Genomic DNA, 16,563 nt, shown 5'->3' with positions numbered 1-16,563 from the left:
ATATTCTTCAAAATTAAAAACAACTTCCAAAAGCAAACACAAACAAACTTGAATGATATTTAATAGCATGTTGATATACTGCAAAGACAGTTCAAGAGAGGAATCCAACCGCGGGAAGTCATGGGTCATTTCTCTCACACTCCCTTATCTTTAACATTTTTTTAATTAATTAATTAAATGTAAATTCACTAATATGATGTCATCATGTCATTCATGAAGCAGTGCACTTGTATATATGGGAGAGCCCTTTGGTCAGTGTCCTGTCATAGGTGAAAGTCAGCCACTCGTGGAACTCCCTAAATGCTACATTGGTTGCCGTGGTAACATCCCGTACACGCACACACATATATAAAGCATCTCCCAAGAAAATTCAACAGTTAAGTTTGAGGGGGGGGGGGGGGGGGAAGAGAACCTGACATTTGCTTATTCCACTGGTCACCCCACTTGAATGGGGTAATAATTCAATGCATTGAGATTTTTTTTTTTATGACAGAAAAATGCACCCCTTTATTCCCCATTCATGTGCTCACACACTTAATTCAATCATGCATCAAAACATACATGCAAACCAAATTAAAATCTTGGAACAAACACTTTCTCATGTTTTTCAAGCCAATAGAAATAAATCAACAGAAGTGCTTGTTCAGGGGCGTACTTAACTTATTCTTTCTATTATATTATACTTTGATGTGTTTAAAATGTCTTGAAAAAAGCACAACTAGCTGCAATAATGCTGAAGTTTTAAGCAGGATTTGCTCATGTTTCATTTCAGAACACACATTTCTTTTTTTTTAAAGTCCATGTGATGTTATCAATGAATAAAAGACGGCTAGAGTTGAAAAAAAAATCAATAAATCCGCCTGATGGCTGCCTGATGGCTGTCAGCTGACTGGACGCTTCTGGAAGTTAATGCTCACTTGGGGCTTTTTTTTTTTTTTTTTTTTTAGTGCATAAAATATGAGGCAGGGCATAGAGTGACTCATCGGAAAGTGAAGGTCATGTGATTATTAAGATGCTCTGTGTCCTTTCCGATATCTTTTAGGATGTGATATTTACAATCCACGCTCCAGGAACGAAGTTCAACTAATGCCCCAGTTATTATTATCAGCATTTTCTGTCTGAACAAAAGCTGTTGTTTATTCATTGTTTTTCTTGCGTTTTGGGGATTAATGTCAGGTTAGAAAGATAAGCAGGAGATAGGAGAAGACAAAACACACGGAAAATGGGGAGGTACCAAATACACACAAAGGCTTTAAAAACCAAAATTGAACGAGGAAATTCGAGATTCCCTGAAAAAGCAAAGAAGCGTCAGCGTCCCCCTCAAAGAGAAACATGGCGGCCACAGTGTGTCTCAGTTTGAAAGTCTGTTGTTGGATAGAAGCAGTTTGTTTCTTGTAGAAGCAATAAATAAATAAATAAATAGCCAGTGTGGAAGTGTCCATCCATCCATCCATCCATCCATCCATCCATCCATCCATCCATCCATCCATCCATCCATCCATCCATCCATCCATCCATCCATCCATCCATCCATCCATCCATCCATCCATCCATCCATCCATCCATCCATCCATCCATCCATCCATCCATCGCGAGTAGATTTTTGGAAGTCCTTCTTTTCCGCTTTGCTCATTTTTTTTGGCACAACAGTCACAGGTGAGGATATTTTCTGCTCTTAGTCCATCCCAATTTTAGCTCGAGTTAAAAAGGTGGCTTTTGAAAATCGAATCAAATGTTATCCACACATGACATTGCCTCTTTTTTCAAATCTAAGCATATTTTCCTAAATATAATTAAATGTGTGTTTTTTTTTTAAATAATTCTTCTGATGATATATTTTATGTACATTGTGTACTGTTAAATAAGCAGGGTTAATTAAATTCTATTTACACCATGCTCCGAGAGCCGCTAGGGGTCCGATGTAGGCTGAGGCGGGGGTCCGGGGGGATGTACTGATGCGGGTGGTTGTATGGCGGCGGCGGCGGAGGAAGAGGGGGTTGGTAGCCGTCTCCGCCTCCGCATTGCGAAGGGTCGGGCGAACGCAGAGGTGTGGATGTGGCCGACTGGCTCAGCTGGTAATGCTGGTAGTAGTGGTGTGGGTGGTAGTGGGGGTGCGGGTGTGGGGGCGCGTGGCTGAGGAAGGCCTCCATGCGGGCGTGGCCGCCGTTGTCCAACATGATGACCTTGACGATCTGCTGACACTGGATGAGCGCCTCGGGCCGCAGGTCGGCCACGCTGGCGGCGGGCTGGGGGCGTGGCCGCTGGGCCGGGGTGCCCGGGTGGACCGGCGGCTCCCCCCCGTGGTTAAGAAGGCCCGCGCTCTCGGGACTGCTGCTGAGCTGGTACGTCTGAAGCCTGTTGTGAATTGACACCTAGTTTAGAAAACAGCCAAGAGAACAGCATCAAATGTTATCAAGCTGGTTCCTCCGCTATGATCCGTCAAGCCCTCTTTATTCATTTTTTTTTTGGGGGGGGGGGTGAAAGTGGTGGTGATGTCATAACACAAACACGCACACACGTGGGGTGAAGGGGGGCTTGGTTTGGTCCTCCGTGGATGCTGGGAATTGTGCGTGAGGGGTGGTGGGGGGAAGCCGGGTGGTTCCAAAGGGGACACTGAGGGCACCTGTATCGCCCTTCCAAACCACTGTGTGGCGCTATGGGGAGGGGGGGGGGACATACTCAGGATTGGGTGGAAGGAACCAGAACGTGCAGTTGGTAGAAGAGGAGGGGAAGCACACAAGACGTCTAACAAGCAACAAGGCACGATGCACAAGTCACATTATTGATACTCTTATTCTTTTCTCCTGTCTTTGTACTCCCAAGTAGGGGTTGAACCACTTCAGAAGTTTTAATTTTGTTTTGGCCTTTGTATTAGTTTTAATTCTTATTTAGAGCAGGTGAAAATGCGATAACGAGTGAAAGATTTTAAAAAAAGGTCACCAAGTATTGTGTCATAAACTACAATTTTCTACGATTATTTAAAATTTACCAAAATAAAAAATCAGAAAGCTCACCGATGATAAAATTGACAAAAACTAAATGTGTATTTTTTTACATGTTTGTCTTGTTTTGTATCCAAAAATAAATGATTGTTTGAATTGTGACTTCAATGATTGCCAATACGATCACTTTTTTTTTTTCACAACTGAGTACTGTTATTTTGCTTTATGACATTTATCGCCGACCTATGGGTCCAACCCCTACTTTTTAGAACTAGCTTAAGAAGAAGAACACTATCGATATCCAGTCCCTGAGTAGATGTTCTGATCATCCGATCATCTTCCAGTGCAAATGATTGTGAGCGACTGACACAACAGGCCAGTGGTAGATCCAAGATTGGATCTCCATGCAGGTTTCTTGATGCTAATAGTCCAGTTTCCTTCGTTTGTTTTCCGCTACTTTGTGAAAAAACACAAGCTGATTGTCCGTCTCATCACATCGCGTCGTCATTGGCGAGCAGCTGTTTTCGTGACTTTGCACGACGGCTTTGTCCGATTGGCGGACGGATGAAAGGATGGGGACAGAAGAGCTGCACTCTGCACTGCGGCGACCGACTCCCACCCCCACCGCTCCCCGTCCGGATGAATGCGCTTTGACAGCTAGCGTTTCATTCGCACCAGCCGCTGACATTCACCGCAGCCCGTGTGGCGGGACAAGAGGACAATCTCCCGCAATGAGAATCATTTTAGATCTTAAATGTAATTTAAATTATGGGGTTTAAATCAATGGCCAAAAAAAAAAAAAAAAAAAGCTCAATATCTAATTAGGCCACTCAAGCCTGAGTTACATTCAATGTCAACTTGAGGCTGAGTGCGTATCCTCTGCCTCCAGGCAACGCACCGCCGCAGAGAAGCGGGAGGGAGAAAAGGTCATCCTGTAGCCAGCCGCAAAGCCTCCTGGGTAACGTAGTTGAGATGGCTTCTGTTTGCTTGTCCAGGATGAGTGGAAAAAAGGAATCCAAATGCATTTGGAGTTTTGTTTTTCACCTTCACCACTCTTTGACGTCAATCTACCTCTTTTTTTGTTTTATCGATCCTGTTTACGCCTCACTACGCTAGCTCGAGCACTTACCTGTCGTTGGGGACGTACTTGGCCATGTTGTTAAGCACTCACCTCCACGGCGTTTTGTCCACTTCTGTCCTCAAGCTCCTGGTTTCCTGAAGCCACAGTGTTACAACCTTCACTGAGCTAAAGGTACACATTTTACATTGGAAAAATCACACAACTAAAATTCACTAGTCTTTCCAAAATGTTTTTTCAATAAAGTTCGGTAATTTTATATTTATTACTACTAATATTAGTTGGTTTTCATAAAACTCAAAGAATATATGCCTGTGAGTATTGTTACATTGTCTTTCTACTTGTGTTGCTGCACGATTTGTTTTCAAGGGGGAGTTATAATTCCAACACATCGATGTTAGTTCTGTTAGCACGTTCATAGCATTTTACCTTATGTGTTAGAATGAAGCTAACGTGCTTTTCTCTTTTAAAGGGGGAGTCAAGCTGGAAATGGTGTAAACAAGGTATTTTGGTTCATATTGTGTTTGTGGAATATGAATTAAGCATTATTCATCTCAGGGGGCAGCCATTTTGCTTCTTGCTGTCGAGTGAAAATCACATCACAGTTGCGCAGGGGCTCAGGTTGCAAACGGCACATGACCAAAATTCTGAAAACAGTTTGAGACTAGTGGGGCCACATAGAACATATTATAGCAAAGAAAAAAATTCACTTGACTAAAATCAGTGGCATAGTCGAGCCTCAAATTACCTACCTGACGTGCCGGCGTGTTTTCCTCGCAGCTCCAGTTGCGTGCCGTTGTTGATCGGTTGCGTCTTCGCCCCCTGCTGCTTCTCCAGCTCCCCTGAAGTGAGCAAGCGAGCGAGAGCGTAAGATACGCACTGCCGCCCTCATCATCCTCGCCATTATCACACGGGCGTTGACATGCACCTCCCACGCCGGGCGCTTCATCGCGGTAATTAAACGCCACGGTTGATACTAATTGCCCGTCGCCGCCAATCACGCTGACTTTATAATGTTGTTTTGGCTACAATTTTCCATAAAATCTTACACTCAATGCGTATCTGCTCCATTTCCGACACCTCGGCGATGGACTCCTTCAGATCTTCTACAAATTTGAGCAGCTCCTCAGCGCTTTGAGCGCAGAAGTTGAGCACCTGCTTCTTGTCGGAGCCGAACGGCGAAAGGATGGTGATGCCGTGTGGGTAGTCTGATGGAGAAAAATGGACAAATTGAAAATTAATTCCAATTACATGGGTCAAAAATGCAGAGACGGTGACTCACATTCATTCTCAAACAAGTGGAACTGCATCCCAAGAAGGCCCAGGGCTTTGCAGAACGTGTAGGCTGCTGAGCTCTTCTTTTTTGGACAAAGCTTTAATATCTGTGGACGGACACACACACAAAAAAATATATCTGTTTTATTTATTATAGAAAAATTATGTTGATTCTTGTTGTTGGATCCAGAAATAACTCAAATGTGGAACATTTTGATCTTTAGCAAGTGGTCACTCCCCCACATTTGCATTTATTTTGTTTGTCTTTTAACCTTGCGTCAATTTTAAAAACAATTTGGTCTCAAAATCAAAGCTTAGTTCCCTGATGAAATGCAATCATTGTGACTTTGAGATGACATTTGTCCCACTTTTCAGATACGAGCGGCAAACGTCTCATGGGAATTCATCCTACTTGTAACTTTTCTGCGCGAAATGTGCCATTTAACCTCCAGCCACCAATTAAGCAGACACTACTTTTGTCGTCCCCTTTGTGTGAGATCACCATTTTGCATAATGACGGCTGCTGAACGACTTTGAAACCATAACCCACCATGTGACTCCTAATGAGAATAATAATCATGCCCGACACAAAGTCTTTGATTTGTGCCGTGGCCCGAGTCAAACATTTTTTTTTTTACAGCCGTACCTTCCGGCTGCTCTGTGAGATGGATTTTTCCCGCTTGACTTTATTAGAAGCAACACATGCAGAGATGTCACAACAGTATAAGAAGCTTTAACGTGCGGGAAGGTTTAAACTGTCATTTGTCATGTGAAATCTGCCGGTGTGGGAATCAGACGTGTTTTTTTTTATTATTTTTTTTTTAAAGTTACCACAATGAGATCGTTGAAGAGGAACACTTCTCGCTGGTGTGCCGCCTGCTTCTGAGCCTTGTTGGCATCCGTCACCTCGAAAAGACGACTGCAGCACACCAGTCGTCTGTGAGGCACCGACAGCACCTGCAGGCACATTCGGGAAAAATTAATCACACCACTGTGGAGACTTTGCTGTAATAAAACAAAAAAGGATATTGGCTCATTTCTGTCACTTGGCAGGATGGAAGCATTGTTGACATTTATTTTTCTGTGGGGGGGGGAGGGGGGGGCTAGGAGTCATTTCAGGGAAAAATGTAATTAGCAGGATGAAAATGCGTGACACAGTGACGAGGATCTGATTTATTTTTATCATTACAATAATAGCTCAGCCCATCTGTTTGTAAAAAAACCACAAATAAAGCGAATGTAGGCTGCTAATGAACAAAAGGACATACACAAACTCTTTTTGATAATAGTTTGGCCTTGGTGGAGGTGTGTTGGACTAAGTGAGCAATCTGGTTATAAATTATCATTGAGGCGTTGCTATAGCAACACTTAGTCGGTGATACAGTGCAGCCTTGCAGGACCAAATTGGCCTGTCATAATCGAATATTTTCAGAATCGATTATTCTTTGATTCTTCACTCCATTAATCGAATAATACGGTAAAATTTCAGATTGCATTACAGTTTATTAACTAAAAATGACTGTTGAAAAGATGAGATCTGAGGATTTGGGAGTTTAACAATGCTCTAAACAATTACTTCATTATGTAATAGTTGCCGATTAATTCGATTATCGATTTGTTGTTGATTCATCAAATACTTCTGAAGGCTTTGCTCGTGTCTGTATTGTTATTATTATTTTGTAATTTAATCATCTAAATCACTTGACGCTAACGTTGCTCACAGCATTGTAACTTCATACCAGCCAATTGTACAATTCAAACAATGTTTGGTGACACTTGGATGAAGATTCAAAAAGAGGATAGGAGGCAGCTTCTTCTTTCTTGCTTCCTTCTTACTCTAATCCGATCACGTTGATTGCGAGCCGCGTGGGTCCTGGCACAGCGCTCGATTAAAAGGGGTCATGTAAAGGTTTATCACAACAGAGGCTTGGCTGCACAAAATTGCCTTTGCCGAGTAGTCCAATCATATCCTTGGAATAAAAGGGAAGCAATGGAAGGGCTGTCACGAGCACAGCCGGGCTCCTATTTGTGATCGGATCTGAATATACGCCCGGCGTTTCCACTTTTCATTTTCCGCCAGCACCCCTGCGGATAATTTGCACAACCTTCTACTTGTCACCACGGGGGATCATGCACATTTCCCCGCTCGCCTCCTTTTTCATCTCAGCTCATGTCAGAAGAGCCATGTAATGACATCATTAGTATGAAACCCACGTCATATCCTGACAGTGTTATTATGAACTTACATGACCCCCTTGAGTTTGTTCTAAATAGACATAAAAGTAGTTACATGGCGCTAAATATTTGAGATGCAGTGACTTTGCTATAATTAAGCCTTAAAATATTCATACCGGCCAAACTTCCATTGTGGAGAAAGCCATTACAGTGAGGCACTGTTTAATACGTTTTAGACCAAATACGTATAAATTCACATTAGAGTGAGACCATATCAGTCTTCCACACGCTTTGAACAAAAAACCTATTATAGCACACTTTGAAAGTATTCCTCTGCGCCTCACTTGGTTCTCCTGATATTTGTCACCTCTGAAACTGACACACAGAAAATAAATAGCATTTAAATAAAAGCATATTACTTTGCATATGAGATTTTCCTCGCTTGGATGCGGGTGTGCAAGGGTTATGTAAATAAACCTGATTGAGTAATCATAATAAAAAAAAACTGCACAATGCAGTCAGTCCACAATCAACTTTCTTTTCCTCTTGCCTTTTGTGGAACTGACAGCTCCTTGTGGGCATGAGGAGTCACTTCCTGTCTCAACAATCCATCATTTGCGGCTCTGACTACGCGCTCTCTGTCATCCGATGGCTACCCATCCATCACTGACACAGTTGCTAAAGGGGGGGGGGGGCGTAAAAACACAGGAGAAGGCGGGGCGGTGAGGAAGATGGCGCCAATAAGACTTTCAATGTCATCGAGAAAGTCGATGGGAGATGAGCGAGACTAACTTTTTCCTCCACGTTGGATGTGAATAACAGGGAGGGTAAAGTTAACAATGTTGGATTGTAGTTGATTTCGAAAGCGTACAGATTGGCTCTGAATAAAAAAAAATACCTTGCTGCATTGAGGACTTGCGGTATACGGAGAACACTTACACAAGAAACCCTCAGCACTTAATGACAGATGGACCTGGCGTAACAAGTTGGATGTACTCATTGCCTTCTAATGGATAACAAATGTGCTCAGCTAACAGTACTTAAGCTAGGCGTTAGCGATAAGGTCTTGAATAATGACCGGCTTGGCACAGAAAGTGCGTGAGTCTCGGCACTTGTGATAAATCGCTTGACTAAGACACCGCCCGATGGTCCAAGAAATGAGGCCGAGAACAAGACGGGGAGGCGGGGATAAGACGGGGATTTTTTGTTTCCTCACCGTTTTCATGCCCACGATGGACTGCTCCACCTTCGAGACGTAAGTGACGTGGTCTTCGTTGGAGCGTAGTTCTCTCATCTGGATTCTCTCATAGATGCCCACCACCATGTCGCGGGGGATGTCCGCACCGTCATCCACGCCTGAAAAATAGGGTACAAACGTTGTTAGATGTTGCAATACTCACCGCTCACTTCTGAAACAAGTTTTTTAAAAAAAGCATCTTGTCTTAAATTATGTCGGCCTCCAGACAAACAATCAATCCAAGTGTTCCCCAAAATGAGATTAACAAACGGTAGTGGATGGAGAGATGACACAAAAAAAATACCAAAGACAAGTAGGCTGGCTGGGACCTCGTGGCATATTTTCATTTGCCTAAAATGCCGGGATTGATTTTCCCGCTTGATCTAATCGCCGCATTTCGTCTGGATGAATTTACTAAAGTTGGTGCGCATCGACCTCCCGCGGGACTGATCGATCGGCATTTTTGTCGCGTACCTCGGAGGTTGCGTATGAAGTCCTCCAGCAGCATTTTCCGGTCCGGTTTGATGTTGGGACTGTACATGTCGGTGTTGAGCAGGATGATAGCGAAAGCCAGGATGAAGATTGTGTCAGGGTTGTGGAACTGCTGCACCACGTCGGGGTTGCACATACAGTAGCGCTGACTGCGGGGAGGCATGAATATAGACAGACAGCATTCATTAAAATGGGGACAAATATGGGTCTGGCGTCAAATACACAAGCTGCGATAGCCACAAATAACCCAGACAGTCAAGATACAAACTGGCTAATGGCTAGCCAGCAATAACCTGAGCTGAAAACAACAAACTTTACTCTCTTGTTTTCTGACTCCCACGTCACTCACCAGGTTAGGCTCCGCCTTTTAAAGCCACACACACTCAAAATCACAGATATATATAGTATGGAGCATGAGGTGACCACAATTTTCCTGTTTACTCAATGCATAAAATAGAATAATCCATCCATTTTTTGTACAATAAGTAGAAAAGAATCACATCTCGCAGCATTCAACATACGTATAATATTCAAATACCGTGGAAGTGCATGAAAGCTAGTATGGATTGATTGCTTTAATTTGACTTCATGTGACACTAACATTTTCCTCTCTGTGGCTTTAAAACCCATTTGTCCTACCGGGTCGAACGCATCATGCATCACAGAGAACTCCGCTGAGTCCTTGGCTGTAGTTAAACATGCAGAAGCTTTTATGTACACTACGTGCACACTCAGAGAGCATAAATGCACAACACACAGGAGAACCACAACATTCTAACTCACTACCAAATATAGTCGACCAATAGTGTTTCATAAGAAAGGCCCCATCAGTTTAAAAAATGGTGTGTGTGTGTGTGTGTGTGTGTGTGTGTGTGTGTGTGTGTGTGTGTGTGTGTGTGTGTGTGTGTGTGTGTGTGTGTGTGTGCACCCAATGGAGAGGGATTATTTCAAATCAAATGCATAAAGTATGAACACTCCCCGGCTCGAGGATGAATAATACAACAGTACAATGGTGTATGAGGAATCAGACAGCAAGTAAAGAAGGAAAGGTGTGTGTATTGTACTGTAATAGTTAATTAGAGCAGTCATCTTTTGCACACTGGGCTTGTGGTGCAGCTTTATGGGCCTGTTGAGCTTGTGTGAAGGCTCTACTGAACTTATTCGCTTAAATTGGTTTTCGACAAAAACACACATGCAGGAGCAAGGCTAGTAGTTTTTTAATGTGTTTTTTAATATGGCAACATTATTATTATTACTTTATAATATTCATATCTCTATTATTGTATGATTTTAATTTTTAGTTTGATGAACAGCACTTTTCCAGAGTTGAGGTTGTTGTTGTTAAAGTGCTCTAGAAATAAGGTTGAGTTTAAGTCTGCTAGCTTCTTGCTAACACAGAATGGAAAACACCATAGAAAGGGTAACGAAAAGCATCAGTGTTGCAGTGTTATCTTTCTAGCAGTTGAACCCCTCACTCTCTCAACCACTGAAGTGTGCGCAGCACTGAAAAGGACAAATGCACGCAAAGCAGCTGGCCCTGATGGCATCCCTGGCCGGGTGCTCAGGAACTGTGCTGAGCAACTGACGGAGGTGTTCACCGACAGCTTCAATCTGTCTCTGGCCCAGGCAACTGTCCCGTTGTGCTTCAAGACCACCTCCATTGTGCCGTTGCCTAAACACTCCTCTGCGAAGGGCCTCAACGACTACCGCCCAGTTGCACTCGTCTCCCACTTCATAAAGTGCCTCGAGAGGCTGCGCCCGGTCACGTCAAATCGGTGCTCTCACCTTCTCTGGACAAACACCAATTTGCCTACCAAGCAAACAGGAGCACAGATGATCCATCTCCTCTGCACTACATGCAGCCCTCTTCCACCTGGGCGAGAGCAAAACCCATGTGCGGATGCTGTTAACTTCAGCTCTGCATTTAACACCATCATCCCCTCCAAACTCATCACCAAACTTGGCAACCTTGTGGAGAACAAGGACCTCAACATCAACCCCTCTGCCACTAACTGGATACTTGACTTCCGAACCAACAGACCCTAGTCCGTTAGGTTAGACGGCCTCACTTCCTCCACCCTAACCATGAGCACCGGCGTCCCACAGGGTTGCGTGCTGAGCCCACTCCTCTACTCCCTCTACACCTACGACTGCACTCCTGCGCATGGCTCGAATACCATCCTCAAGTTTGCAGACGACGCAATGGTGGTGGGCCTCATCAAAAACAATGATGAAATGGCCTACAGGGAGGAGGAACAGCACCTGACGACGTGGTGTGCCAACAACAACCTGGCCCTCAACACCAAGAAAACGAAGGAGCTCATCGTTGACTTCAGGAAGACTGAGGCTGACACGCATGCCCCCATCCATATCAACGGGGAGGAGGTCGAGCGGGTCGCCACCTTCAAATTCTTGGGTGTCCAGATCTCCGATGACCTCTCCTGGTCCCTCAACACCTCGTCACTGGTCAGTAAGGCCAACAAGCGTCTTTTCTTCTTGATGAGACTGAGGAAAGCCCATCTATCTCTTTGAATCCTGGTGAACTTCTACCGGTGTACCAACGAGAGTATCCTCACCAACGGCATCACGGTCTGGTGCGGCAACTGCACAGCCGCGGACCGGAAGTCACTGCAGAGGGTGGTGAAGATGGCCCAACGCATCATCGGCACATCACTTCCTACCATCGAGTCGATTTACCAAAAACGGTGCCTGAAGAAGGCACGCAGCATCATCAAAGACTCCAGTCATCCCAACCACAGACTGTTTACTGTTCTTCCTTCTAGGAAGTGATACCAGACTCTTCGGGTCAAGACGAGTAGAATGAGGAAAAGCTTTTTCCCCTCTGCCGTCATCGCCCTGAACTCCGCAGCACAAACTCTTATCATTCTGAACCCTGCAGCACAATAACCCCACCACAACAACACCTGTAATACCTGCATATACTGTCCATATCTGCATATAATTCTATATAATCTATATATTTATTCATCACTCTTACTCCGCTTGTACATATCTGTTCATATCTGGTTATACTGACACTATATATATTTATAACCCTATATTTATAATTAGCATTCTAGTACCGCCTGCAAATATTTGTTCTACTGCACCTTATTGTAAATACTTAACCAGTCATATCCGCACTCATCCCTCTTTTATATTATCCCGCATAGTATAACTCACTTCATATTTACCTGATTGCACTGTACCTACTGCTTAGTATTCTTTTTACTCTGCACTTTACTTCTTTTTGCACTTCTGGTTGGACGTCAAAGTTCTTTTCGCTGTACTGTACTTGTGCTGTACACTGACAATGAATTTGAATCTAATCTAATCTTTGAATACAAACGGTGGAGTGACAGATAATCAAAAACTCATGGGCATATATTCTTTATCTTCTGTGGAGAACGACTAGTACTATTACAGTATTACTACAAAATGTCCACTGAATTCCAACAGTTATTAGATTTTATATATAAAGTACAATACTATAGATTTTGCATTATGCACATTTTTGTTGATGTATTTCTTGGGAGGTTGGAACGGATTAATGGTATTTCCATTCATGTCAGTGGGGAAAGATGATTTGAGATATAACTTCTATGAGTTTCAAGTGTGGTTACAGAATAACGTCAACTTGTATCTTAAGGCACTACTGTATTTATTATACTGTTGAAACCGCAGCACGGCTAATCCTATTTGGGATGCTACATTATGCAAATGCACAGTGTAAACATTTGCAGCATGCACCATTTTGTTCATTCGTTTTGTCCACTGACGCAGCAAACAGTGAAGCTGCTGCTACTTCCCATGCTAGCCACGATTTTTGGGGGGGATGCGTCGCTGTCCCCCCCCCGCTTGTTTTTGGAGATGCTTCTGATCTCAGCAGGGGAGGTAAGAGAGGGGGTTGGGGGTGGAGAGGGGTACATGAAACGCCAGTGGACGTTACGCAACACTGGTTATTTATAAATCCTCTACCCTCTTTTGTTTTCATGCCCTTTTCAATCCTTGCCACCCCCCTCAGGTTTGTTCCGCTCTCACGCCTTTTGCTCTAACACGCAGATGCCCAGGCATTGCCGGTGCCATGGTCTCTTGAGCCACACATTTTGTTTACCTCCTTGTCGTGCACCTCAGGCAACTGTGACAGGTGACCGTTCAACTCAGAGATGCCAGACAGCGTCAACTCGTGTTTATTTTCAACTGTGATGAGGACCGAAAGAAAGATCCAACACAAATTTGCAAGTCACATGTTGGAGCTTCTCGAAAATGCAAAATATATATTCTTTTTCATCCCCTGAAATGTTCTTTTTTTTTTTTTTATAAATGTATAAAAATAATAAGCTGATATAAAACCGGTCAAGGTCAAAATCTTGCATATGGACCCATTAAAAACTGTTTTTATCATTTTTTTTAGCCAAAAAATTAGTGTATTAAAGAGTCATGTTATATTTTTTACATCAGACATTACATTTTACATTAGTTGATTACTTGGAATGGACGTTACTGTAGCTGTAACAAATTGGTAATAAATACTGAGCACACTCTAAGAACAGTTTGGTCATTAATAACCAAACTGTTCAAACTGTGTCAAAAAGGGACCGACCAAAAAAGTTGGGTCGAATGAATAACCCACAAAGTAACCCAAAAAATTAGGTCGTTATGATAAAACAACCCCCCAAAAATTGTAGGTTTTTTTTTCAACACTGAAAATTGGGCTGTTTTTGTAGTTTAATAATTTATCTAAATTTTTGGGGGGTTAAATAGGAGTATATAACCCCAAAACAGTATTGGGAGTACACACACAAAAGCCTGTATCCCGTTCAGCTGGTTTGCGAACAAAGAGCTCAGTGGCTTTTCGCCAGAGTTCGTTTCAAGGTCACATACTAGATGTTAGCCAGATGTTTTCAAATTTGAACGAACCCTGATAAAAAAAAATCACCATTTGCTATCTTCACAAACCACCGCTGTTCAACGGGATATTGCTTAGTAACTATTTTGGGAGTGTCAATCATATGAAACTCAATAAATATCATAACAATAAAATATTTTTTAAAATAATTAATTTTACGGGTAAGACAAAAACTAATCACATCCTAGCAATAGAACAATTAAAAATATGCAAATCACTTGCTAATTACCTGAATGCCTCGATGAGACGTTCCACCTTCTGGGCTTCTCCCTGGACACGAATGTGGGCCTGGAATTTCCTCAGCGCGTCGTCCAGCTCCATCCCCGAGAAATCCATCTCATCCACTACGCAGCTGTTGAGGTAACGTAATAATTACGCGTGAGCGCGATGGGATCGATGAGCCCCAGGGATGCGGACTGGAGATAAGAGTTCTCTCAAATTTAACACGCCGCACATTCGCAAGCAGGAATGTGCGTAAGGGAGGAGGAGGATAAAGATGCAGCTGGCAAACAAACGTGCAAATCTCCTCAAGCGGAAAATCCTCCTCACACCTGACAAGTAAATCTTAATTACCTTAATTAACAAAACGAAAAAAAAAAAGTTAGTGACATAAGTTCACTGGAAGCTGGATACAAAATGGTTCAGGCCAAATGAGGTTTGGAAGTAAGTTTTAATGGACTTTCAAACTCATTTCTTTCTTGTGCTTTATTAAGACATGGATTTTTTATGTTTAGTTTGTCGTATCTATATGTGGAAATTAGGGAGTGACCCAATTAATTTGAAAGATTTTTAAATATTTAGTTTTACACATGAAGTCAATATTAGCTAATATTGTGACTTTGTGATTCGTCTTGACGGCTCCTCGTGACAGCGCCGACTCCTGTCACTCCTTGTTTACGTAACACCAGCCGAGATGCTCTACAGCTGCCCCGCCTCCCACACCCGCACAGCTCGAACATTCCGGTACATACAGTATACATACAACCTCGGCAGCTGTCAAGCCTTAAAAACGTACGTTTTTACGAAGCTGGCAGTCGGACAGACGACGGCACAGCGACACATAAAAAGCAACACGGCGCCAGATGGAAGCGTATTGTGAAGCGTAACTAGACAACCGTGGAGTTGGACCAGACAATAATCTTACTGCTCGACATCCATCAATGGGACGAGTCCTGCGGGTCAAATCCATGACCACAATTTGGCTTAATTGACTTTGCGACGTTTTAATGCGCGTAGTTTATGCTTAAGGAAACGTGCGGAGAATGAAGCATTGCTGACACGCCGCAGGGGACACACTAGAGGTCAAACCATCTCTTGCTGGACACAGCATTAAGTAGACCTCCATCCACTATACATTTAAAAGTATTATCTACAGCTGTCAACGTTAATCAATTAATCAACAAATAATCGATTATCAAATGAATCCACAACTATTTCAATATCGAGTAATTTTTTGTAGCCACTTTTTACATTAAAACTGTGAATATTCATTAATTTGTGTAGTAATTCCTGAAATTGACTGATTATCTTTAGTCTTTAATCAAATCAGAATATCTGCAATTTGTTTTTCATTTGGGGAAAAAAAAAATCACTGCACCAGTAACAAAATCATTTTAAACAAATACAACATACATCCCTGTATTGTGATATTGTTGTTTTTTAATTATTAAACAATACCAATTAAACAGTAAATGGGAAAAGGGCTTTGAAATATCTTGCAAAAACAAAATTTTATCCAATTTTAATCGATGGAATAATCGATTTGTAAAATATTCAATAGTGACAGCCCTAGAAAAAAAAATAATTCAAACTAAAATGAACAATTAAATATTATTAGATTTTTCGATTAATCAATGAAATAATCAAGTCGAAAAATATTCGATAATGACAGCCCTAGCCCTTATCTGTGACCTTGCTAATATTAAAAAGTGTGCTCGGTAAAAGACAGTGAAGGAGGCACATCTTCTGTCCTCCTTCCTCTGATCCCCTCAAAATAAATTGATGTATCACCATGTCAAAGCAGCCATTACCACGATGTGAAAATGAGCAAGCAACTCCAATAAAAAGCGGTCATTTAAATGCAAATGTTTGCTCGCATGAGATTTACATCCCTGAGGTACTCACTCGAGGACATCCCTGTTGAAGGGCTTCTTGCTGTTGCCCAGGAACTCGCCGATCATCTGCCGACTCAGCCCTTTCCTCTGCAGCAGGAAGTGGGCGACGCCGATGGGCGTGTCAGGGATGAAGCCTCGCGAGATCAGGAACTGGAGGCCTTTATCGGGATTACTGGGAAAAATGGAGGTAGAAGCTTTTAAAACATAGCCTAGCATAAAAAGATTTTTTTCTAAAACTAAAACATGTCAAGAAGTAGGTTGTACGTATATTAGGGCAGTGATTCTCAAAACGTATGTAGTACGAATTAGCATTAGCTACAAGCCATGAGAGTGAAAACCAA

The 16,563-nt window shown here is 42.7% G+C and overlaps 1 protein-coding gene across 2 annotated transcripts in view; it reads right to left on the bottom strand.

Annotated features, from left to right (window-relative positions):
• Positions 1-41: 41 nt before the first annotated feature.
• iqsec3a (IQ motif and Sec7 domain ArfGEF 3a) overlaps positions 42-16,563 on the bottom strand; it is a 38,156-nt gene continuing 21,634 nt past the window's right edge. The window contains exons 5-14 of one of the 2 annotated variants that reach the window (XM_088366644.1): positions 16,233-16,394; positions 14,338-14,460; positions 9,182-9,348; positions 8,687-8,826; positions 6,127-6,252; positions 5,303-5,402; positions 5,070-5,228; positions 4,773-4,862; positions 4,114-4,157; positions 42-2,372 (exon numbers count right to left, since the gene is read on the bottom strand). In XM_088366644.1, coding sequence (XP_088222770.1) covers positions 1,887-2,372; positions 4,114-4,157; positions 4,773-4,862; positions 5,070-5,228; positions 5,303-5,402; positions 6,127-6,252; positions 8,687-8,826; positions 9,182-9,348; positions 14,338-14,460; positions 16,233-16,394 — 1,597 coding nt within the window. In that variant the 3' untranslated portion in view covers positions 42-1,886. The remainder of the gene's footprint in view (positions 2,373-4,113; positions 4,158-4,772; positions 4,863-5,069; positions 5,229-5,302; positions 5,403-6,126; positions 6,253-8,686; positions 8,827-9,181; positions 9,349-14,337; positions 14,461-16,232; positions 16,395-16,563) is intronic. The other variant, XM_088366645.1, reaches the window with a different exon arrangement.

This window comes from Syngnathus floridae, chromosome 22 (genome assembly GCF_059516105.1).
Source record: "Syngnathus floridae isolate MCC-2025c chromosome 22, RoL_Sflo_1.0, whole genome shotgun sequence".
NCBI lineage: Eukaryota > Metazoa > Chordata > Actinopteri > Syngnathiformes > Syngnathidae > Syngnathus > Syngnathus floridae.
The sequence above is the reverse complement of the archived record's forward strand: the minus strand, read 5'-3'. Positions and strand labels throughout refer to the sequence as shown.